General features: G+C 48.5%; 1 protein-coding gene across 1 annotated transcript in view; it reads right to left on the reverse strand.

Annotated features, from left to right (window-relative positions):
• Positions 1-26,267, reverse strand: part of IGDCC4 (immunoglobulin superfamily DCC subclass member 4) — a gene marked incomplete at its 3' end in the record, with an annotated part of 83,871 nt that overhangs the window by 29,875 nt on the left and 27,729 nt on the right. Inside the window, exons 2-4 of the mRNA XM_080351415.1 lie at positions 23,187-23,516; positions 17,139-17,280; positions 12,087-12,220 (exon numbers count right to left, since the gene is read on the reverse strand). Coding sequence (XP_080207541.1) covers positions 12,087-12,220; positions 17,139-17,280; positions 23,187-23,516 — 606 coding nt within the window. The remainder of the gene's footprint in view (positions 1-12,086; positions 12,221-17,138; positions 17,281-23,186; positions 23,517-26,267) is intronic.

The raw sequence follows: 26,267 nt of genomic DNA on the forward strand, positions 1-26,267 counted from the left end.
ATTCCCCCAGGTTTTATTGTTTATGAACAACTCACTACAGCAGACTTCTCAGTTTATGTGTTTTTCCATAGGAAAAAGGAAAGTCTGGGCAAATTCAGGGGCTCCACTTTCCTGTACTGTTGCTCTCAGGGGCATTTCTCAGCATCAGGGTCAGGCAGTGGGCAGGCACAGAGGAAACACAACAAATTTCTGATGATCGAGTGTAGTATAAAACCAAAAAGAGGTGGAGAGCGGAGCACAGGGAACCTCGGGACAGCAAGCGAGCACACCAGACACATCTCAGCACACGGGCTGCCTAACCTCTAAAAATCCAGTCTGTACCATTTCAAAGTGAAAAGAAACTGCAAGCAGGGATGTGAAGGGAGGCACCATGGGGAGCTGCTTTGGGACAAAGCTCAAAATGTTTATTTGAAGTTATAGCTTGAGTAATAACATGCACGAGCGATTTCAAACTCCAAGAGTTTATAGCTTGGGTCTGCATCTAACGCATCCATAATTCATCAGCCATCCTTCTCCTGCCTCCCTGCTCTTGTTAGCGCGGAGTATCAGCAAAGAACTCAGGCGGCGCAACAGGAGGAAAACGTTTTTTGTTCAGCCAATTTGTGATGGTCGTTTGCAGTGACAAGAAGATGACTTCTTGGATGGGGACTAACACCTCTCTCCTGACTCCATAAACATCCAGCTTCAGCGAAAGTGCTGGAAGGTTAAACATGACTTGCATGCTGACACATTCAGCTCTCGGCTGTCAGCAGTTCAAGATTTGGAGATATCCAACCATCAAGCAATGATCTTCTGTTCTGCGAACTTTCTCACCCTCTCTAGAGGAGGAGCATGAAACCTTATTCATCCCCGCGAGCCTCCTCGGGGAACAGATTCTAGCACCGAGCAGCTGTTCATTAGAGAAAGTCAATGCTGTCACTGCTGTTATTCTGCAGACAATAAAGGAGGAAATTACCCATTGCAAAAACGCACACCTTCAAAAAAAGCAGGCGCTGTGGTTGCAGAGCATGTCCTGCTCTCGCTCCCCAGCAATCTCCCTTTTCTCAGACAACTCACAGACCTCCTGGGGCTGGTCAGGGAGAAAGCGGACAGTAACCACAGAGGAGAAAACACATCCTCCACACCTGCCTTCCTCCTCCCTTTACACTTTTCTGGAAATTGATTTACAATTTATTGTTACTTCTGGGCTAGACCCAGGCCAGGAGGTAACTAGGCAGGACATGTGCCTGTGTCCTAATGCTTTGGCCCATCTGCTTTGGGACAAAATAAACAAGGTCAGATCACAAACCTGAGCACAGTTAGCAACAAGTAATTCTTCTTTTGTAACTGTTCTCACCTGAACGCAGCTGCAATGCTCAGCTTTGCAAACAGGACCAGCCAAGCAGCCAGGAAAGGCCCAGCACTGGTGATTTTTCAGAAGTGGACGGAGATGTTGAGTGCTACCCTCCCAACACCCAACGATTCAGGCCTCCCCAAAGCATCCCAAGTCAAACACCACCTCCTCTTCTTCCCAAAACAGCTCTCATAACTACTCATCCTTTCCAAAAATTACCATTTTCTTTTTTGGGTTTTTCTTCCACCTTTGCTATACCAGTCCCTGTGGCAGTTTGGATCCAAGTTCTGTTTCCCTCCATCACTGAGGCTGGGGAGGGGTGACTTTCAGTTACAAGATTTCACCAAACATCTGGTACCGCTTTGATGGTTGTCAGTATTGAGAACTCCTCCTCTGCAGAGAACCAGGCTTTGGTTCCACAAGCCTTGCAGGAGCTTTTTTTCCTCAACAGGAACTCCAACACTGACCATGCTCGGGCACCAGGACTGCTAAAATTGTCCCAGTGCAACTGGGTAGCACCACTGCCCATGGCCTTTGTCATTAGAAATGCTCCTTTTTTCCCTTTTCAGGCAGCTGCAGCTGCCTGGGTCAGCACAAGAGTCATCTTGGAAGGGAGGCTGAAAAGGAACCCGCTTTTATTGCACAAGTGAGATCATACTGGCATGTTTGGTTTGGCTTTTTGTGCCCAATAATATAAACGAGCTCAGTAAATCAGTTTTGTATTATCTTTTTACCTCATATCCTCCAAACATTTTGTAAGCAGTTATTTACTTATCCATGCAAACATTTAATTGCAAAGCTGAACGGGGAATAATTTATCTTCATGTTTTGGAATGGGGACAGAGTCTCTCTTCCTAGTCACTACATTAGTGCTGCAGCAGAGCAGCTACACATCATTTGTCATCTTTAAAGCAGCATACAAAAACATGCATAAATGATTAAAACACAGAAGTTCAATAATTTGCTTAGCGCTATTAAGAGACCTACACCTACAGCACTAGTATCTCAAACTACTATCACAAAGCTCCCAACAAAGTCAGCAAACAGATCCCAAAACACGTGGTGCAACCTACACTTGCAGCCTGCTCCCATGATGTCCATATATTTGGAGAATATGGACAATATGGAGAATTCAATAGATGAAATACACTTCTGGGAGTGTTCATTTACTACCTGGCCACACTCCTCAGACCAGCACCTGCCACAGCTTATGGGGTCACTCCATGGAATGTGTTACATGCCGAGCATAACACTCTACGAACTGTTTCTGAATTGGCTTTAAGAGCTTGTTAAACATTTTCCCCAGCTCTGTGCCTCGTGTCTGGATGCCTGGGGAGCACAGGGACCCCAGTCCAGACAGAGGGGCCATCAGGCAGCCCTCTTTCACTCCCCTCCACTTCTTCATACAGCTGACAGATTTCAGCTCAGAAATTAAATCCTTTAATGTACCAGCTCAGCCAGAAGCTGACACCCTGAACTACATGTAACCAGAAGCCCAGAGCAAGGCTGAGCAGTGGCAGGGCTCCAGAAATCGCCTCGGATTTTCAGAGGGCTCTTCCCCCACCCCCAAAAACCTTTGTTCCTTTAGGGAATGGAGTTTTACACATCCAGAGTACACTTATTTCTGCTGCAAAGCAGCCGGAGAGTGCTTTGCCCACCACTCCACCTCCTGCAAAGCTGTGAACATTGGCTCTCTGTTTGCGTACATGCATTTGGAACTGCTCTTCATTACGCCAGGAGGGACAGGAGCCAGCCAGACTGCACGACGAATTCCGGCTTGCTTCCCCAGCAAGCGCTTGGAAGCGCCTCCGTTTGTACCGCTCCGAGTGGGAGCCAGGCAAAATAAACAGGAGGTGCTCGGCTGCACGGAGAGCTGCTGCTTCTCGGGAGAGCTGGGGTTCTCCTGCTTTTCTGACAGAGGTTGGAGACCTCAGGCCACGCGTCTGAATCCTCAGAAGATGGCAGATACACTGCAAAGAGTTTCTGGGAGGCAGAAGAAGTGCATTCCACGAGCTGGAACGTGGCAGAGGCAATACCCTATTTCCCCAAAAATAAGACCAGGTTGATATTGATTTTTGCTCCAAAAGATCCTTACCTTTTTACATGTATATCTGCCTGGACACTATTTAAATTGACTTTTTTTATGAACTGTAACTATGGCTTCTTTTTGGAGTAGGGCTTATATTTTGAGTATCCTCAAAAATCCTGAAAAAATCATGCTACAGCTTATTTTCGGGGTAGGCCTTATTTTCAGAGGAACAGGGTAGGAAGCTCACGCCAAGGGTACAGAGGACACAGACCCAACAGGACTGTGTTGGAGCATCATTGATAATGTCACCATTTGAGATAATTATTGATAAGCAAGCCTTTAATGATTCTTGGCACATTTTCACAAATCTTAATGCAAACTCCTTGAAGGAAAGCCCTCTGGACAGCAGGGTATAAACTTCCAGATTAGATGAGACGCCCCCTCCAAATCAGTGAACACCAAATGGCCCTGGGGACCTGAGCTTGCCAGCCTCTGGGATTCAGTGGGAACATCCCCACATTTTAACCATCATTACCCCAGCTCTCTGCAACCCCAGCCAGGATGATGCAGGAGAAATCTCCAAGAGTAAAAGCTGTGAGGCAGGTAAAGATCCTCTGTTACCTCTTGGCACAGAAATGAGACTGAGATACGGTCAACAGAAGATTCTTCTGGCTCAGAGGTCACAAGCCCCGAAATTCCCCCTTGCTCAGTCTCTCATCTTGTCTCTGTGCCTGGAGCCATTTCACTCCAGGAACTTCCCCCTTGCGCTCAGAGGCTGTTTCCCAGGGGCTGACACGTATTTCATCAGATCTATTTGCAATTCAGATTTATTTGCGACATCAGATCTATTTGCAATTCACGTACATGTAGTGACAGCGGAGAGGGAACAGGTTGAGGCGCTGGGCTGTGCAGAAGGACACAACCTGCTTGCTTTGTGACCAGGACTTGTGCTCTGCCCCATTTCATCTGCCAGCGAGGGTCATTCACGTCACTGTCATGCATGGCTTTGAAGAGAGAAACATTACGGGAAGCCACCTCGTAGCATGGTCTCCCTGATGCCAGGTACACAGAATGCTTCCCACAAGCTCAACTTCAACACACACCACGCCGGGAGCCCACAGTAACACAGTCTGGCAGCAAACGACGACTGCCAACTTGGAAGGAAGAATGAAAGGCAGATGGATGCATCTGCATTAACTCAGGACAATGCAAATCTGTTTTTCTAGGAAAAGTCTGGAAGGAAAGCTGGGCTTTCCACAGGAAAAGATCATTAGTGATATCCATAGACACTGAGTGCTGCAGAGAGCCCTGACCACTTCCTTATCCATCCTTCTTCACTTTTCCTGCTTCTCACTCTTGTCCACAACCCACATGGCATGGGCCCTTGGCTGCACTGGAAACAGAGCAGGGCAAGAACATCTCTCAGTCACTGAAGGCAAACTCCCAGCCGTATCCTGAGCGATCCTGGCATCTGAGATATCCAAGCGAGGGCTCAGAGCAGCACAGCTCAGCACTGACTCAGCCTCCCCTGTGATCTGGGCCAACTTGCCCCATTCTTGTTCCTTAGCACCTCAGCCTGTAGATACCTGTGAGTCTTTGAGACAGAGACAAGTTTCCTCCATATGTCTGTCCCTCATCTAAAGCAACAGGACCATGAGCTTTGCTGTGCCTCTGGACACTCTCACCATCATCCCTCCAGCTGTTAAGATGCTGTAAGCACCGCAGGGCACCGCTAGCCCTTGACCTCAGAGAGCTACTGAGGCTCTGCTGTGACACAGACAATTAATAATTGACAAGTGCCATCAGGAAACCAATCACATCAACCTGCCTGTACCACGGGCCGCTGCAAGCTGCTGACCTAATTATAATCTCTCTTCTTAGCTCCCTTCAGCCTCACCATGCAGGCACGGCCTGCTCAACAACCTCCGGGAGAGGCCGGGTGTGATCTGGGCACTGCAGATATGCCAATGCACCCCAGGGTTACAGCACCACCAAAATACTCTTGGAGGAGAGCTGAACAGAGACCACCGCTTAAACCTCGCTTCAGTCAGAGACTTATTAAACAGCAGCTCTGATTTCAGGAAGCCTCAAAAGCTCAGCAGATCTGGATTAAGACAAGATGCACATAGAGAACACTGGAGTATCACAAAACATCCCTGAATCCTGCCATCCCTGGTCTTCAGGAGTCAAAGCCGCCTGTAACACATGAGCCTGGCCATATCTGACAGCTCCAAATATCGCACACAGCCAACGGTGCATGTGGGAGAGACCAGGTTCCCCTCAGGACCTGGCAAGGGCTCACCTGTTCCCAGCTGTACATCCCTTGTTCTGCTCTATTATCCTTGACACCTCTCTTGCCACTCACTTCGGTGCCAACCCCGGGCTTAGCTGTTCTGCTTAATGGGAGGTGAGGGCTCTGAATTTTCTATCAAACCCTCTGTCACCGCAGGCTGCTAGAGCTGTCAGGAGCGTGGCACATCACAGTCCCACCGAACTTCACAGACAGCTGAACTGAAACTCCCCCTCCGGCTCCCAGGAAGAAGCTGCTGACACTTGAGCTACGAGAAGCTTTCCCCCGGCGATGCGAGCGGCGTGATGTGTGCTGGCCCTGTACGAACTCCAGCCGGGGAGAGAGCTGTGTGTTTGGGTGGGTGCCTGACGCATGTCTGCACCAGCCCTTCACAAGTTTCACCCAAAATCTGTGGTCTCCATCCTGTTCCATGCGTGCCTAAAATCACTGGCATCACTAGGCTCAGGAAAAGAGAGATGGAGTGAAGGTTTACAGCTCAGTGCTAGGCAGAAGGTCACTTCTAGCTTTTAAGATTTATTTTTTAAGCTAGAAATGCTGTGTATTTCCTCCTTGATCTTGCCATCCTCTGAATTCCCACTCACCATGGTTCGCTTAGCATTCTCTGCCACAGAAGGGGATCAAGAGCATTTTTCACAACCCAGCAGATACATTATGCAAACAGCTTCAGCAGATACCTGCCACACAGGATACCGGAGCTTCGAAACACATAAACAGAGTCCTCATGGCTGAGCTTTTGGGATGTCAAGTGGAGATCAGTTCCCCGATTAACTGCTGGGAAAGCGAGAGAGCACAGAAAAACAGGATGCTACAAGAAAAGAGGGAAAAGGGACAAGAGCTCTGTGCTCCGCAGAAGACGCAGCAGCAGAGAGTTAAGCAGTGTCCCATGCCCACAAACCCAGCTGTGGATAGAATCATAAAATAGTTTTGGTTGGAAGGGACCTTCCCAGCTCCCCCAGTGTCACCCCTGCCATGAGCAGGGACATCTTCACCAGCTCAGGTTGCTCAGAGCCCCGTCCAGCCTGGCCTGAGATGTCTCCAGGGATGGGGCATCCACCACCTCTCTGGGCAACCTGGGCCAGGCTCTCACCACCCTCAGGGGCAACAATCTCTTCCCCATGTCCAACCTGAATCTCCCCTTTTAGTTTAAAACCATCACCCCTTGCCCTATCGCAACAGGCCCTGCTAAAATAATTCTCCTTCTACAACACCGCAGATTCCTGCTGGAGGAAGACCAAGCCTGACTAGGTGGGACCATCACCTCACTCTGGTGAACACTGCCCTTCACCATCAACACCCAATGGGACCAACACCCACCTGCGGTCAGGGAGGTCAGACCAGAGCAGCATTGACCCGAACCCGATCTGCCCTGTCCCCGTATCACTCGGTCCCCACGTTCAAAGATGCGAGGGGAGCCCAGCACGTGCCGTCAGGCGGAGAGCCAAGCCAGCATCCAGCACGTCGTTCGCACATGCAGGGACTGCAAATCCACTTGTGGTAACAGCACGTCTGTTTCTGCGAGGTGGTGGCCAACTGCGAGCGCTGCTCACTTCATCAGCACCTTCCCCTTCATCCCCAAAGCTCAGCCCATGCAATAGCTATATTTTCCTACAGCCCTCTGGAGCAGGAACCACCCAGGTCCCAGCACCCAGAGCCAGGCTTTCCCTTGGTACCTGCAACATAAGCACCTACAGAACAAAAAACGTGAAGGTGTTTCAGCTGCCTCCGAGCTCTGTCCCTGTTATCATATTTCATACAAATATTTGGCTGAAAAATACATTTCCTGGGACACTGCTGCAGCAAGCTGCTACAACTGTCAACGTAAATGATGTTCTGCCAACGGCAATCTCGCGGTGTCATCTCTAATAACACTGCACTAAATCCCAGCTCACCGGGGACGTGCTCATCTGCTGGAAGACTCTTCAGTGGCAGGTTCAGCCCAGACCTCGGCGCTGCTGCCTCGACACCCATTGCCCTCATCTGTCCTCCCCGCTCCCGCATTTATTGGATCACGTAGAGCACGACTGCAATAGTGCCGCACAAACATCGCTGCGCAGACGTTTTGTCAGTGCTGGGGGGAGGCTGCTGCACATTCGGATTCTTGCCAGCCTGCTCTGCAGCAAAAGTTTTACCCATAGACCAGAACAACGTGTCAGTGCAGTCACAGCTACTCCCCCTGCACGGATCAGGAACAGGGTGCAGATGACACAAGAAAGAAAAACCTCCCACCCACGATCAGGTACGTACCTGTGTCTTCCTCTGCAAGCGCACCTGAGCGGACAAACCTCCAGTGCCAAATGCTCATTATCACTCTGCAGCCTGACCTATCACTTCTCAGAGGGCAACTCCAAGCCTATTAAATTATCCCTATTTACAGCAGCAGAAATTAAAGTGTTAAGGAACTGATTCATAGCCTGACAAACAAGAGAGGAAAGGAGAACCCAAGAGTCCTGGCTCCCAGGGCCACGCTGTGTTGACTCCTCTACGATGAGGAGTCCTGTAAATGTGAAAAAATAAACACTGTAGGTTTTTCAGCCTACAGGAAGGAGTTGTAGGGGTCAGGATCCCAAAATGGATGGTCTTGTTTTAATCTCCTGTACTTCTCCCAGTCCAGTCAAAACTCTATCATATTCTAAAATTGCAAAGATCCTTAACTTTCTTTAGGTCACTTAGAGGGCACCACATCACTTAAACATATTCAAAGGGATTAAAAACCAAGGAGGAAGAATATTTTAAAGAGCCCAAACACTGTGCAGCTAAAGATAACAGGATGAACCGCAGGAAAATGAGATTTCGGTTAGCTATGGAGAAGAGAGATCCCAGCAACCATTCAATGGGGAAGATGCAATGGGAGGTAGGGGGAGCCACACTCCTTGTGTCATATAAAACCAGAATGGATTAAATCCTTACAAAAACACACTGTGCTAGCAGAAGCAAAGCCTCTGACAGTTATTTGTGCCATGCTGAGGATGCAAGTCCCACTGTATCAAATGTGGGGCAAACACGTCACAAGAGGCAGTCCCTGTCCCCAAGAAAACACACGAAGAGCCAACATGTGCATGACACGGAGAGAAAAAGTGAAGTGACAGGCAAAGCGACCTGCTGAGACCACACAACATCACATTCCCCAAGCTTTTCTGCTGCTCTTCTTCGAGAGCTGCTTCACAAAGCATGGCAGTGCTTCCTTGGGTATGGCGAGGACCTGGGAACACAATCAGGACACGCAGGGAATTAACTCTTCAAATGCAAATTCAGAGTGGGGCTCCAGAGACTGTTTCCACAAAAAAAGCTACAAGAAACATGACATGGCCTCGCCAAGAGCTCACCCCAAGCAAAGGCACCATGCACAGATGGAGCGCCTGGGAAAAGCATCCTGTAGCCAGCTCCTGATGCCCTTTTTGGCAGAGAGGGCTGTGGTGTCCACCCATCATCTTGCCCAGGTGAGGAGTAAACAAACAGAGCTTCCAGATGCATTCAGTACTCCGTCCGCTGGGGAGCAGCAGAAAACCAAGGGGAAAACCCAAGCTCTCCCTATTTCCACAGCAGGCTGTGTTTCAGGGCTGTGTGACCGCTATCCCGCTCTCCGTCTGCTCTCTTCCAGCAAAAAAAACCCCACAGCTTCCCCAGGGAACGTCTGGAAATTTGTACCATGAAGTCTGCACAGCCGAAACATCTGCAGCGCTTCCAGCACCAGCGTGTCCTGCCTCAGCAAGGCCGGCATGTGTTCAGGCACCAGCACACAATCCAGCCTTCCCCATGTGATGGGGAAGTCAAATCGTCAAGGGAAACGACACTTCTGGTGGTTTTAGGCCACGCAAATACAGCAGAAGGGGGTCGCGCTAATTGCCGCCTGTACTGGGAAAAGGCCTTTAATAAGGGAGATGGAACAATTCCCAGTCATCATATTGAGAACAAGGATGAGGGGAGGGTGGGGGAGGAAAAGGACAACTGGGCAGAAGAGCCACAGGGAAACGGATTCTTTTGCTATGCACAGCCAGCTAAATCCAGCCCTGTCTGGCAGAGGCATGAACATGAGATGTTCCCAGGCCTGAGGGCTGGCAACCCAGCGCACACGAAAGTGTTTGCATTATATCCAGCCCCAAAACCCGTCACAAGCACCCAGACTCAGTCATCACCGCATGGTGCTGTCACCAGGACACCAAAGCTGCAGGTACAGCCACTGAGGAGGCACTCGGTCCCGCGGCACAGACATTTCCCAGGAGCCTTGGCAGTGCAGCAGGACCAGAAGGCTGCACTGCCATCTACACCAGCACAAACAACCCAATACATCAGCAGGGAGGGAAGAAGAAATAGTTTAGTTGCTCCTGCCTGCAGATATAGGAGGTTTGGTCCCTCAAATTTCTAAATAAGCAACTCATGCAACACAAAAGAGCTGTATTCCAGGCTATTGTTCTTTTGTGTTTGTGGTTCATTTTTTCCGCCTGGGATTTTTTGTTTGGTTTAGTTTGGTTTTACTTTTTAAAACTAGCGAAGGATTTCTGCCTGATGAGTTCACTCCAACTATTATACTATCAGCTGCTTCTGAACGGCAAGGAAAAGACTCTTCAAGCCAGTCTAGGCATCCAAAAATGTGCCTCTGATGGTGAAGTGCTGAAACAAAAAAGGATCAATACCACGCCAGTCACTCATGGAGGAGTTTGCAGCCTGCACAGGTCACTGCAGTTTCCCATCTGTCTCCGAGATACTTCTCCCCAATTATAAAAAACCCCAGAGATTTAACAGGCATGTTTTTCAGCACTATCAGCTCAATCTGGTGAAAAACTCAACCTCGCATATTTGTTTTTGCAGCCAGCGGGTGGTGTGGTGCTGCAGAAGTGAGATTTGGGCGAGAACTCCAGGCAGAAATCTGCTCAGGCCGGCTGGTGCTCCAGAAGGAACATTTCCCATTTAACCTCTTCCCTCGCCTCCATTTGCAAAGCAGATTAAACAATGAAGAGTTACGAGATACAATTATGCAGAACAAGTTATGATGCCAAGGACAGCATATTCACCTTTGTAGCTTGATCAATATTACTTATCAATAGTGAACCAGACCCAACGCGGGAGCTGTCTCTGGAGTGTGGAACTGCCCACAGCAAGCGCTCCCCTCGTCTCCGCGCTTCATTAAGCACACAGAGGATCTGGCAGGGGCTGGCAATTAGATACGGAGCATTCAACTGCTCACGAATTCTCTGCAGATTCCACACAGATTACCTCCACGACACAATCCATTGATCAGAGGTGTATTCTCAGGCTCCACAGTTAATTACGCTCCCTGCTGATGGATGAACAGCAAAGCCATCTCTGTGAAAATACATTGGTAGTAGAATGCCAAGCAATGCAATCCGAAACAAAGACAAAAGGGCCGGGAAAGATTTCAGAGCTTTCAAGGTTAAAGCTGACTACAAAATAAACCGGGGTCAGCATGAACAGGAGACAGATGTGGCAAGAGGGCACTGTCCCGAGATAAGGGACAGCTCAGCCAGACTGCCAGCCCTGGTGGGTTTGTCCACTTGCAGGATGGGGATTACACAGTCCTGGGGAAGCAGCCAGGCACGCTGGAGTCTAGTGACCCCCACTGCACCTACACGCTCACGTGTCCAGACTCGCCCACCGCACTCCCGGTTTACAGAGAAAAATGCGCTCAGAGATTGAGGCCCAGATCTGGAGGCAAAGGGCAGCTCGCACCCAAAGCCTTGCTCCAACCCTCTGGGTCACCAAAGACATCCCAGCTGCAGGTGTTCCCAAATACCACAAAAAGATCTCTGGAGCTCACCCAACAGCTCAGCAAAGAGCCAGCAATACGGACACAGAATGTAAGCTGGATATCACTGTGCTTAACCTCCTCTGGACTCTGTTAGGTGACCCACGGTCAACACAGCCCTGGCAACTATTCCAGCCTCCCAACTATTTCTCTTGCCAGCCTGGGCAAGCATCTTCCTCCATCCCTGCCACCCTTCGCTTCTCTTGCCAGCTGAGGCCATCGGAGATACTGGCACAACGAGGCTGCACTTCCCCAAGGTGCACACAGGGGGCCTGACCCCTTCTAGGAGCCTCAGAGCATAAAGGAGTCAAGGGCTGTTAAAACCCACCTGCTGTTAGAATCCACCTGCAAAAGAAAATCCCTTGGCGCAGCAAGAAACAACCCCATTATTATTATAGTTGTTGGCTGCCTAGTCCTGGGGCTGGGCAGAGCAGCCAGCTGGGACTCCCAGGTGGCAAGACGTCCCAACCCAGCCTGCTTGTCCCATCAGAGTAAAGAGAAATCTTTAATAAAACGCCTTCTCTGCAAGTTTTAACCAAAGTCACACCAGAAGGAGAGACTGTCACTGATGTTTCTGCTCAGGTTGCCATCACACGCAATGGCTATCTGGCAGACACATGCTGAGCCCAACATGCTCCCGTCTGTGCCTCACCTTTCAGCACGCTGAGGACTGCGTCGTTGCTGTAACGTTTTCGGGCGGCGTTGGTTGCCACGCAGTGGTAAGCCCCAGCATCACTCTCCTGCACATCCACAATTTGGAGGACACCATTTGGAAGGGTTATAAACCTGAGGGACCAAAAGGAAGAGTGTGAGATAGGCCATGCCTTACCTGAGCTATTCATCAACTCAAAGCCCTTTCAGCCCTTCTTCGTCACCTGCAGATGTATCGTGTACCAACCCTGGTAACCACAGCAGTGTGGGACCAACAGACCTTTGAGCCACTCAACTGGCAGTTCTTAAAAAGCAGAAGGTACAGATTTATCTGCACACTGGAGTTTTCAAAACATAGGATCTGCTTTTGGGAGACCAGACCAACAAGGCTTTACTGATACAAGCCAACTCTATAGTATAAAACAACCATAATACATACATACATATACATTTCTACATTCAGATTTGTAGACATCTCCAAGTGCCTTCACACACACTACAGCCCGTTTCACCACTTGTTTTTCACAAAGATTTGACAGTACATCACAAACATCATCTTTTGCCTGTTGCACCTCAAGTAGGCGAAGGGACTAATACAGCTACATCTCCACGGCCCAAAGCAGCCAGGACTCAGCTGCCTGAAGCCGCCCCTTTCCTGGCTTGTGTTGATATTGTTCTTCCAAGAGGTTCTGGATTTCACAAGCTGACAAGCGTACAAATCATCCCACATATGCCCATGGGGTGCTGCTGGCCAACACTTCCACAGAGTGAAATGGCTACATAGCTCGTAACATGAACACAATCCTTGCTGCATTCTACTGAACAAAGCAGATGATTAGCAATTAGCATAAAAGTAGGAGCTGGCTGTCAGCATCTCCATTTTCTGCCTAGATTCCTAGATGGCAGTCTCTTTATTCTTGAATACAAGGCACAAAGCCTACGTGATCCTTTTTAATTATATATGAGATCCATTTTTAATTGCAAACCTCTATAAACAGAGCTGCCGCGCTTTGACAAGCATCTCTGGGTTATCAGTCTTCATTATGAAGAGGGCACGTTCAAAGGCAATTGCTAAGGGGAGGGATAGCAGCTATTCCACGGGAACGGCACAGAGACAAGTTCTAACCATGAATGTCAGTCCTTCCATCCACAAAGATCCCAGTAAGTATATTCCGTAACTCAGACTGTGGTTCTTCAGGTACTGAGGCAGCTGGAATGCCATGAGCGAGGGTCACAGAACCAGGAGGATCTTAGACCATCCATCCTGTGTTCAAGCCGTGGTCACCACCAGCACACATCTGCTCCTGCAAACATTTATGCTAAATCTCCAGTAATGGAAACGCCTCCCCTGCCCTAAGCAGTCTGTTCTAGAGATAAATACCCTTCCTGCGAGTCTAGCATCTACCCTGGACCTCAGCCGCTGCAATGAGAGCTCATAAATTCTTGTCCTCTTCACAGCTGATGAAGAAACAGAACTCTTCCAGTGACCATATTGTCTCCGCTGGCACAGTACCACAGCCTGACTCATGGATACAGACTTGCTGAAGCTTCCACGTACACAAGGGCAACAGCCCCACACCCCTAAAGCCACACTCTTGCTTCTTACGAAGACACTTTTCTCAGGATCGAGCTCCAGAGACTTCAGAGGAGGTGGTAAGCAGAAAGCCCTCATCAGGATGCCTCATCAGGACCCAGGAGAAAGAAGACAAATATTTGCATCCTCTCAGCTCTGCGGAGGAAAGGCCTCCCACTGCGATAATATTTATTTTTGTCGTGCATCTGCTATTTGAGTCTGTAATTAATATCAACATATTTCAAACACTAGGCGAGCTACAAAAAGACACTCCAATTATGTAGTACAGATTCACTGAGGCTGGGAAAGACCTCTGAAAATTGTCTGTGGTCTTTCCCCTCTCAGAGCAGGCTCAGCTAGACCAGGCTGCTCAGGACCATGACCGTGGTCACGCTTGGCCAACATGTTCAGCTTCTCTTGAGAGCAGAAAACAAGCTGTTGTGTTTCTAAAGAGAGCAGGAGCGGGCGGCAAGAGGGAGTGAGGAGACGCAATCGACATGTAGCAGCTCAAGATGGTCCCTTTGGTGAGACCAGCAGAAGAGAGATCTGCTTACTGCAGTCTGTCCTTTGGAAAGCACAACAGCGGTGAGCCTCGCTCTCCCAGAGAAGCAAGGAGGGAAGAAACGCAGGATTTCTCTATCCACGATTCCTCCAACTCTTCAGGCTGCCAGCAGCCCTGAACAAGAAGCCTCCAGGCAGCCTGCAAGGGCACTTTGCTCCGTTCCCCGGCTCTCTGCAAGAAAGCCAAGTTCGCCTGATGATTCAGAGCAGACAGTTGGTGCTAGCGCTTCTTCCACACATCTTTCTGCCTGCCCACCTTCACCACAGATTATGCAGAAAACAAGAAACAAAGGACAGGCAGACAAAGGCTCTGGGAGAAACAGAACTGCTGGAACCTCGGCAGTCTCAGGAGTTTTGCCATTGACAACTACAACGTCAGGATCTCAGAGGAGACTGCCATGAACGGGGGCGAACGGCAGCCCCCGCCTGCAGCAGGCTGCTGGCTGTAGGTGTTCCTGCTCCAGAGTGGGGATTGGACTAGATGATCTTCCGAGGTCCCTTTCAACCCCTAACATTCTGTGATTCTATGGTTACAGGGCAGCACATGCAGACCAGGGCCCAGCTACCACGGGTGCAGAAGACAGGAAGACTCAATGATCTTAAAGGTCTCGTCCAACCAAAATGATTCTATTATTCTATGATTCTAAGCTGCAAGAGCAACAAGGCACAAACATGGAGCTGTTCCCCTCTCTGCTCCTCCCCGAGCAGACTCGACATGAGCTGGGGCAGAGGGGAGCGGTGTGTGTGTATGGCAGAGAACATTCCAGAGTTAACAGTCTGATTCCCTTTCTCACTTTCTCCCCAACAAACTGCTGGCACATCCTTCCTCACAGCCTGCTGAAAGTGCACAAAAGAGACTGCGGCGCCGGTTCCCAGGACAAGTCAGGAACCTGCAGCTTTACTGCCGACTCTGTAAGTCCTTTCACTCCCAGCTCAAGAGCCCTGGATGTGAACATGAGCCATGTTAAGGCACCCCTGACATGTGACAGGAATAACCTCTTCACACAGATAAAATCCTCATTTAGCCAAAATGTGAAAAAATGATATCGTGATTGCAAACTAAGTGATCTGTAGGGTGTTTATGTGCAAACCTCCAGTTCTTAGCAAGTGCTCATCTTGGCTCTAGAGAAAATAAACAGCTATTTGGACCCTGGTGTGAAACGCAGCCAGCACCTAAAACAGAGAAGAGATGACGCCAAGAGATGCAGCACACACCCCAAAGCAACTGCAATCTAGAGAAATCCTCCAAGCCACTTCTCAGCAGCTGCTGCAGATTTAAGACTGTATTTTTAAAAAGTACTTCTGAGTCAGAATTGCAAAATACTTCTGTGCCTGGCTGGCGTATGAAAGTTAGATTTTGCTCTGAGCTTCAGCAGGGCAGGAAGGGTATTCTGAAAACATCAATAAGCACTTCTCTACCCTTTGGGTTCTCTAAGTATTTTTTAAGCTCAGTCTTCAGCACCTGTGAGGTGGCACCATGCTTGAGCCTACACCCAGGGACAAAAGCCAAAGAGAGTGCCCAAAGGCAAGAGCAACACAAAAAAAAGAAAAAGAAAGCAAATAAAATAAAGGCAAAAAGAAAACAAAAGAAAAACAAAAACAAAACAACACTATGTCAGTTTGCCATGATTATTCTACCCCTCTTAAAAGAAATCATAAACACTGATGTAGTACCATTATCTCAAGGGCTGTATCTACAGCCCCAGAGCCTGATTTTGTACATTTGCCTAACTCTGCTATTTGGGAATATGAAATCATCATCCTGACGCCTACCTATCCAAACGATTGCATGTTCACAGGCTCATCAGATGTGTGCACAGGAGGGAGTCCACCACAATCAGAGCTGGCCTGAGATCTGGTCCTCAGGCAGGATGGGGTGAGGATAACAGAGAGCGCTGGTTGGCAGCCAACGTTTCCTGGAATTCACTTAATTCCTTCGAAAGCCGGTTATATTAAATCCAACAACAACAACTAGACAACAGCAAAAAAGCAAATCCTTCTGAAAAAGCATATTAGCTAAAACATGATTTAAAAAGCAAGATCTGCAGCCAGAGATTATGGTCTGGCTTTTACAAGGAAAACAATTTTCAGGCTGCCGGTGTTGAAAGCAATCTCTGAGCAAGTAATTTCACAACATCCATCGAGCTGTCTCATTAAAAAGCCGCTGCCCTATCTATGGCACACTTCTCTCTGCAATCCCTTTTTTTTTTCTCCTTTCTTTTAATTAATTAATTTTCTTCTCACTGCAAAGCAACAGCCTCCTAGAAAGCTTTAGATGCCACACTTTCGACTCAAGGATCTAAGTGGTTGTTCTTACTGAAAGAGTCATTGCTGCAAAATTATTCCTAAACTTTACCCCACCCCTCCTTCCTTCCTCTTGGCTTAACTTCCCTGGGAGGAAACAACTCCTTCTGCAGAACAGAAAATCAGTTTTTAAAAGCTAAGGGACAATGCAGGCACAAATCCCCTGCAGGAGTGATGTCCGCAGACCAACTAACAGCTCATCCTCTTCTTGTGTCTTCTAACTGAGTTTCATCAAGGAAAAGGCATCATGCTGCAGGACTCTCATCTTCTCCCATAAGAAAAGAAAATTCAGTGTCTTTTACTAGATGACCTCTAAACATGGGAATAAAACAAATGGAAAGACCTCCTGCGTTACTGGGCATGCACTCTATAGGAATCATTAGCCCTGAGCACTTGGTCCATCATGGCAAAGGTTTCAAAACAAGAGATGAGTAACAAAAAAAGGGCTTGGTATTTTATTTTTTTTTCTTTTTTTGGTGGATTGCGTGACATTTCAGGGAAGGTTAATTTTGTTCAGTTGCTTCTATCATCTCTCTCTTCATTCTACCATTTTACAAAGGTTTTCCACATTATAAAAGGACAGGTTTTGACCCAGGAAAGCAATCAGGGAATCACCTGGGTTCTGCTGGAACAGCTTCGTGGTCCTTCTCCCACGTGATGACAGGGGAGGGCAGCCCTTCGATGCGACACTCAAACCGGGCCATGCCATTTTCTTCCACTGTCTGCGACTCCGGCTGTTGGAAAAAGCGTGATAAGGCTGGGGAAAGAAAAAGGGAAGGGAAGGAAAGTTAGTAACTCAGTGTTTTTGCTGAGAAATGCAAACCTGTTATGATGCACGAGTTAAGAGGAAGGATTTCTCTCTTGAAGATAGCCCAAAATGTAATTTTTCACTTTCCCATACCCTACAGACCCTCTGCAGTTCCAGTAACTGTAAGGTTTCAATGTGCAAATTTCCTTTTTCCCTCATTTTCTCCTTTAGGGCAACCATGTGAGAGAAAAGACAGGCAATAAGCCGGTGTCAGCAGCTGCCTTCCTAAATTGCTTCCTTGTCTGTTCACTTGATCCATTTGGGAAGGACATGTAGAATGAGCAAAAGAAGAAGAAGGGAAATGCCACAACCCAGAGAGACCAGAGTTTCCCCTTGCCTTGTGGCGTTCCAGCAGCCACAGGAAATTAAAATCAGGCAAGAGGAAGAACAAAGCCAGATGTCAAGCTACTTACACAAAACAACTGCCCACAGGCTGGAGAGTGGAGCGAACCCATCAGAGTTACGATCCTACTTCCCCACAGTGATCAGCTTTGCCTGCAGAAACCAACTTCATCCTGCTCCAGCAGATAAGATGCAGCCAAGGGAATGGGTTTTGTACATGCCACGACACTTGTTTGCTCTCCAAAGCTCATCCCTGTCTATATGCTTCTATACTAGAGAGGCTGAGCTTGCTCTGGACATCAAAGGCATCTGTCTTATCAACAGCATAACCAAAGGCAACCCAGTCACACCGCGTTTTGAATATGCATGCAGGCTCCTGATGGGGACAGAAAACTTGTCATCTTCTTCACAAGAAAAAGCAGTTCCTCCTTTTAATAAATGTCTGTTAAACGACCTTTTCTGTTAAACTCACCCTGCAGTACAAATTCTTCCAGCAATGCTGTAACACAAGTGCCAGAAATCCTCAGTGTAGCATAATAAACATAAATTTCAGCCAGAGAACAGGTTTGACTGCTGGGCCAAGCACAGCACCGTGTGTACAAGGACCCCAAGTGACCTTCTGGTCCTTCCACACAATAATGTGCTCATCCCACCATCACTTCCCAAGAACATCCACCACCGCTTTAGGTTTTACAGGACTCCAAAACAGGAGTTTTCTTTCCATCACACACATACAAACATACATGCATGCACTTTATTGCAGTGTTGGCTTGAGAAAGGATGTCCAGTTTTGAAAACTAACTGTTTTTACATGACCTGTTTTAACCTTAGCGTATTCTCAGCTGTCATTAGTGTTTTTCTTTAATTTAAATAGTTATCACATGTTTAAAGCAACCCATTGCTCTCCGCAGCAGCTACAGACTGAACTCTCCCACAAGCTGTCTGCCAAGTCTAGTTTTTCAATTCAATACAAACGGCAATGAAAAATGTTTTCCTGGAAAAATTTGAAAAAGACATTAATACGTAAGGCTCCAATTCAGTCAACTGCTTTGGTATTTTCAAATATACACTGCAGCCCATTTTAACACAGAGTAATTTCTACAGATTGCAAGATCTTTGAAGCTTGTGTTAATAAAATTTGCTGAACCCAAGAGTTTAAAAAGAAAATCCGTCAAACGCCAGCGCACATTCGGGATGGCACCATCAAAACAGCCTTCTCCTGGCAGCAGATAACCTTAATGATCCTTCCTGTTTTTCTCTTTTCATCCTACAAGTATAAATGAGAACACTTTGGCAGGCTCTAAAGTGTCGTGTACCTGGAAAGGTCATGATGGGATGCAGGAATCCTGCTAAACAGACAAAATCTGTAGGCATCTCCATTCCCTCCACATCGTGTCAGGTCACCTGTCTCTCTTCTGTTCCTTATTAAGTGGCATCATCTCAGCTGACATGATGAAGTCCCAAAGTTTACAGCAGCTTTAGCTCAGTCTCCAGAGACTGAAGAACCTGAGTGGCACATAGTGTGTGCATGGACAGCAATGCCACTGTCACCAACAGCAGTGAAAAGGCTCTGCAAATCCCAGCAGGCAGCATCCTGCTCTCTTTTCTCTTCCTATAGCTTCATGCCTGTGTATTTTGTACAGTTTGGTAAGATACACAGGATGTTCAGTGAGCCAGGCTCTGCACATTTTGGTATCAAATGCAAAGGTGTAAAAGGGTGACAGGGCCTCCTGGGGTCCCCGAGGTCACCAGACAATAACCTGTCCCAAAGTAGAGGGTTGCCAACTATTCCTCCCCATCACCTGCCAGACCCGTGCCTGCAAGACTGAAATTCCCTGCTGAGAATCTGATCCTGCGCTTTACCTCCATTCAGCCCCATCCACCTGCTGCGCTGGGCTCTGGAAAGGCTCTTCAAAAGCAAAGAGCCAAGAAATGCACCCGTGACAGATTCCTCATTAGGATGTGGAGGAGCGTGACTAAACAGCGACCCTGATTAGGGAGCGCAGCGTCTCTCCTGCTCCAAGCAGCGTGCAGGACTGGCCAAGGCTTCCCAAGCAGAGGCAACAAAGGCTGGGAGCTCAGGGGGTGTCAGAGGTTCAGCCCTGGCAACCCCAAGCAAACCTTGTTGTGCCTGTTAGTAGCTCCTGGGGTGGGATGCAGAGGCTGAGCAGCTCACTCATCCTCCTTTTTACAGTCTCAGATTAGGGATAGCGGGAATCGCTGAGGACAGACTGAAAAAAAATCACCTCTGCAAGCTATGAAAGAAGCAGCCTGCAGCCTCCAAGGTGAAGGAGAGGACAGGGAACGTGACCAAGGATTTTTTTGTGCACAGAAAGCAACAGCAAAACAAAGTAAGAATGGTGAAAAGGTTTCTGTGGTGCAGGACCAAACAAGAACCCTGGATCCCAGCACCAGCAAGGAGGCTCACACAGACACAGACTGCCTGGCCAGTCTCATTACTGCTCCATGAGCATCCTCTGCACCAGCCTGGGGCCAAGAGCACAGCACGACGTGATCCCTGAGTCCCTCCTCTCTCATCCCAAGGGGTACCAGAGTGGAATGGAGGAGGCATGTCCAGCACCTAGAGCATCACCCAACCTTGGCTCAGAGCCGCACTGCAAACAGCTGATGCTGGGAGGAAAGAAGAGAATCAGCCAGAGCAAGGCAAGCCTGCTGTGGGAGGAGAGGACTGGAAAGCAGGTCCTGCCACTCTGATAGACTGCGCAGACGTGCGTGCGGGTCATGGCGAGAGCGAGACACGTTCCAACACACCACTCACCCCAGGGCCACAGGGATCCTTAGGAGGGGCTGTTCTCCTCTCCAAAACACGTTCTAATGGAAGGGACTCCTTGCAGAAGTGCTGCAAAGTGAGAGATTTTCACGCAGGGAGGCAAAGAAACAAGATGCTTGAGGGGAAAAAGGAACCAAAGATGACAGATACTAACATTATTTTCAACTCCTCAGCTAGGGTTTAGCTTGCAAAGCCATCCTGAGCTACAAAACACCTCCCAGCCCTGTTGCACTGATTACCCTGAACACCTTAATAGGCCACTCGGTAAAAATTACCCACTGCAGGTGAGAAGGTGAAGAGCATTACAACAAATTGCCCGCAGCGACACGCCAAAGCACCAGGCTCTCTGCACCCGCAGCAATGGAGCACACAGCTCCCTCGCTGCTGACACGTTAAGCCCAGCTGGAGCCAAGCTGTGCGTGCCAAGGCTTTTAGTCCCGAGCCCAGGGGTGAGCGCAGGATGGTGAAACACAGCACCATTCCTCTCTCCCAGCAGCCTGATCTGCGCAGGAGGCCATGAGCTTGGAAAGATTGGCAGGCAGCAACACTACACCCCAGGCAGAAAATGCCGTCTATGCAAGGAATTCAGCCTTCTGAAACGGGCTTGCTGCTCTCTCCCACAGCGCTGTGCGCCCAGACTCTCCACGTGCACATCCCCTTTGTATCTTTTACAATTATCAGTAGGTATTTTTTAAGATGGGGGGCAACTACAGCCCCCACTGAGATCACATACACCACCCAGACAGCTCGTCTCTGAACGGGCCGGGGCGGGAGGTGGAAGGGAAACACAGAAAGTCACAGAAGCGATTTGCCACGGGCCAAGAGCGCCGTGGAGGCAGAGCCAGAACAGCACTGGGTCTGCAGGGCCACATGGCAGCCCGGGCCTTGTGCTGCCCCACTAACCTGGACCGGCCTTACTCCTGCCTCGACCCTCCAACTCAAAACAGCATCCGAAAGTCACATCTGCGGATGGTCCAGAGCCTGAGCGTTCATCTGCTGGAGGTTTTCCTGCCCAGTTCAGCTCTGCCTCCAGTCACCGGCCTTCATTCACCTACGTAGCTAATCCACAACAGCATAAAATCCATGAAATAAATAGCTAAAATAAGCGTAAGTCCCAAGTCTGCCTTTCCTCAAATAGCAGGCACACCGTGTGTCATGGAGAAGAGATGCTTTCCTCACACAGAGCGGATCAGGAGGGCCCGTGGCTGTGGATTCCTGTTGCGGTTCGTCCCTCCAGCTGCAGCAACACACCAAACCTGTGCTGGCTGCCAGCAGCAATACAACGTGGGCCCATTCCCTCCAGACACAGCAAACATCTTCATTTGACAGCCACAATTACTGTAATTTTCTAGAACCTCCCTCGTGCAAAATGTTTAAGCTAAATTAACAGCTTTAACAAATCTTCACAAATGTAGTTATTAACAGGTAGAAAGCTACACCTTCCTACGACTAAAATAACGCCCCTGATATTTCCATGTGGGCACACACAGGGTTCGGAGGAACCCACAAACCTAATTCACCAGCCAGAGCAGCTGCTCATTTCACCGGCACGTCATAGACTCGCTCCTCCTTGTTCACCACGGCCACCACTGTCACCAGGTGTGGATGAGGGACTGTGGAAGGGTCCCCAGCTCAGGGTAGGAAACCCAACTGCTGGGCAGGGTGAATACATCCCACCTGCTGAACGGGTTTTCTTCTGCTGCCCTGTACGGATCAGCAGTGCCCAGGGCAATCAGCACACAAAGTAAGCCCATCTAGACATAAACAGCCTCGGATAGACTATGGTATTTGGCGGCAGGGATTAAAAAAAAGGCCTTGACAATCCTCATTTGCACCAGCTGAATGCTAATGTAGCAAGTGCTTCTGCCCAACCCACAAAACAAATGAAAGGGAGAGATGCATTTCATTAATCAACTCCCTCGCTGCTCTCCATTCAGAAATGAATATGTTATGTCAGGTACATGTAGAAGCAGCACTTTCCCTGGGCAGATGGTAATAAAAGGAGACATATGAGTACGCACAAGAAGAGAGTTCACCTGAAATTCCCCGTTTGTGGGAGAAAACCAGAACGGAGAGATGTGCTGCCTACATACACTCCTCTGGAAAAATCCAGGGGGAGGGAAGGGCAATTTAAGGCAGACTCTTGGTTTTGAGATGTCTCCACTGCTCTCACTTGTGAGACACCAAATAATCAACCCAGGTCCGTAACAGAGGCACAAATTGTTGCCACCAGGCAAGAGCCACGGTGCAAACTTCAACACAAGTCACCTCTAATAGGGAATATACCCTAATTCAGGATATCTGGGATTGAGGCAGAAGCATCCAAATAAATCCTCCTGGATTAATGACAATTTTTCTACTCCAGGTCTCCCACCTGATCAGAAAAGTATCTGTGTGCAGGATCCCTGGCTCCACTTTCACAGCCCTCAGGGGTCCCTTCACTTAATGATATACTGGAGCCACCTATTTATGTATTTATTACAAATCACTGAAAGGAGGGATGGGTGACCACAAATCTGTGGGTGCTTCATGCTACACATTTTCTGAGCAGAACAGGAGGGCACGTTGCAAAGATCAAAGATTTTCCTACTGATAATAGAAAGGTACCACTGCTCACTTCATAGACACTTTATCTCGAACTCCCTGGAAGGGAGATGGTCTGTATGAACATCAGGAAAGGGAGGAAAAAAAAAAAAGAAATGAAAAAAACACCAACACTTACTTGAAAATCTGACTGCAGCTGTTTGACTGGTGACAGCCCCTAGGGAGCTGTGAGACACGCAGGAGTAGTTACCCTCAGCACCATCCCTCTCAGGGTATATACTGTCCTTTGCCACAGCCTGGGATGAGATGAAGAGCGATCCATTCGGAAGGATGTGGAGATGTTCCTGCTCCACCAGTGGAATCCCATTCTTCTTCCATGTGACATTGATCACCTGCTCCGCAGGGGCCAGGTTACAGTCCAAAACCACAACTTGGTTGGGCTCCAGTATCACCTTTGCAGGACCAGCACTACAGCTCAGCTCCAGAGAATCCCCTTCCAAGAGCCTCCCTGCAAAGAAAAGACAGCGTTGCAGTGGGGGTTGCTTTCCTTGGTTAACCACAGCCCAGTTTACACAGCGAAGGAAGCGCCGTTTGGCAGGAGTGTGGTTGGAGACAACTAATCTCAAGCAATGGCATTGGAGCCCAGCTTGGTACCTCAGTGCCAATGATCACAACTTGGTGGGAGCAGTAAGAGCTCAAGACCAGCTGGGAATCCAGAGAGACAGCGTCTCCCATTGATGTTCATGTAATGGGAAACTCATTTCAAAGGAAAGACAAGAAAAAAACGGCTGAAAAGGTGACCTGCTGTCTCTTGAGCGTATTAGCCCATCTAGATGAATCCAGAATGGGAATGGATGGCTGTATTTTCCCCACTAGAAAAGGATATTCCAGCTGCAAGCAGACAGTACCCACAACATGCCCTCAGACAACCTGCCCGCTGCAGCCAGAGCAGTGACCAGCTCAGCAGAACAGGACTTGGTCTGGCCCATTTCCAAACCCACGTACTCATAGGAGAGCTCCACCTCTGAAACAAGGCTCAGCATTTCCTAAAAGAATATTGCCATTAATAAAATGCATTTGCTGTTAGGGTTCTCCAGAGACGCTAAGTCAATGTTAGCTGGCAGCACTGCTTCCACACACCAGCAATTTCAATCTCTGCTGTGCTCAAACCATCACCATCCACTCTTTTTATGGCTCTGCTCCAAATTATTTTGTCACTGCTCCAATCAGAAATGTTTCCTGCCTCTATAACAAGTTTATCAACACTGGATATGAACCACATGGCTCCCTGCCCGTCTCCTATCGCAGAAGGCTACAGATTAATTTTATAGGAATTCAGACACCCTATTAAACCTGCTACTACCTACTGCTGATAAAAGGGCTGCGTTTTAAAAGAGCGTGTGTTAAGCATGCAATTAGGGGCAATGACACGCAAAATTACACATGCAGGGAGATGGAATTATTTCAAGGCGTGCGCCGGGAACTGCAGGTGCCCCTGAACGGAAGGGCCTGACCCTGCCCATGCGTGGGGTTGATTTGGTGCCTGCCCGAGTCCGCGAGGATGGGAACTTGTCAGGTTTGCCGTCATTGATGGTTTGCAGAACGACCACTGAGATGCAGGTGTCGCTGCATTGCCAAGCGATGCAGGCTCCATGCGACGGCAAGAGCTCGTAACTCCGGGAGCACCAAAAAGCCAAGACGCCAAGTGAAAACTCAGATGTAGTCACAATCCTCAGGGCTCACATGGAACGCTTGGCAGAAAACCATGATGAGGCCAAACACATGTGACAATCCATCACTGTCTGTCACTTAATGCAGCCCAGGAAGCCTGACCAACATCAGATTGATCTGACCTGTCCTGAATCATCCAGCCCTTTTTCTTGCCTCTTCGACCCAAAAATACTGCGGGTTTTTGGGGACAAGCCCCCTGCACATGCAGAGGCTGGAGCAGCAGGGTCCAGCACCCAGACTTGGCATTGAAAAAGGCCCCATTATGACTCTCGTCCTAAGATCTTCAAAGAACTATGTGAATACTCCCTGATTGAGGAAAAAATACCTTCCAGGCTCTGGAAACGTAGGAGGAGGTCTGGTTCAAAACACCGCACTAAATTAGCAAGCCTGACAATGAGATAAAAGCCCCTTCAAGGGAAAGGATCAGAAGAGAGTAAAATTACTCCAAGCGAGATCAAAGACAAATGAAATCAGGAATGTTAAGTGCTTACAGAAGCTGCTGACTACTTCCAACCTCCACTCTTCATCGTATAGTGACAGAAATGGATCCGATGCTGTTTAAACACACAGCCAAAGCTCGCACAGTCTCTTGCTCACCTTCACGCTACCTGCTGGAGGTAACGCTGCAAAATAAATGGAGTGAAGAATACCCAGGGCAGCCACTTCCCTCACACGGTAAATACATCAATAATAACACAAAGATGGGTTTCTAAGTCAAAAAGCCTGTCCACGTATCAGTTCAAGGCAGTTGTTTCAGCTGCAGATCTGGGCCTTGGAGCTGGAGAGCTTTTTGCCTTTGGCTCCTCCTGGATGCAGCTTCACACACTGAAGACTGGCAGAGCTGGAAGTTTTCAGCTCACAAATCTCTAAATTGAGGCCAGGGAACCCTGTACAGTGGTGCCCTACGATGGACAACATCATATATATAGAGGAACAGTGTGGTCTGTGCCCACCCAGTCCCAGGGAACCAGCAGAGTTCATACTAAGCCCAGCAAACTGCTGAGCTGTTCCAAGACAGGCAGTAGCAGCTTCGAGACTACAAATGTTATGTGCAAATACACACCTACGTGTAGATATATACCACATAAATGTGCATTCACAAACCCAGAATTCCAGGGGAATGCGGGTGTATTCAAACACAGAGCACGCCCTGAAATGGAGGGTCTTTGATGGAGCAAGCTAAAAGCATTTTGTTGCATGAAAATGCTATTTTCTGACCCAGGCTCTGCAGGGGTATTTTACTGTCTCCTGTGTTGCTAAGCCCTAGGCTACATTATGCATAAACACAGCCCAGGAGAAAAATGTTCATTTTCTCCCATCTATTTCCTCACTTCCATCAGTCATTCATCCATCTCTGGTGTCCAGGCCCAGTGAAGTAAATGAAAAAAATCTCCTGTTGAGTGACATAAAAACCAGGGTGTTTCAGATGAACAAAGGTTGTAAAATCTTCAAGGCACAAAGCTGTCCTCTGCCTTCCATGAAGCACAGCCCCTGCCAGCAGCAGGCTCAAGTCCAGATATAGAGCAGG

The sequence above is a fragment of the Nesoenas mayeri genome, assembly GCF_963082525.1.
Source record: "Nesoenas mayeri genome assembly, chromosome: 11".
NCBI lineage: Eukaryota > Metazoa > Chordata > Aves > Columbiformes > Columbidae > Nesoenas > Nesoenas mayeri.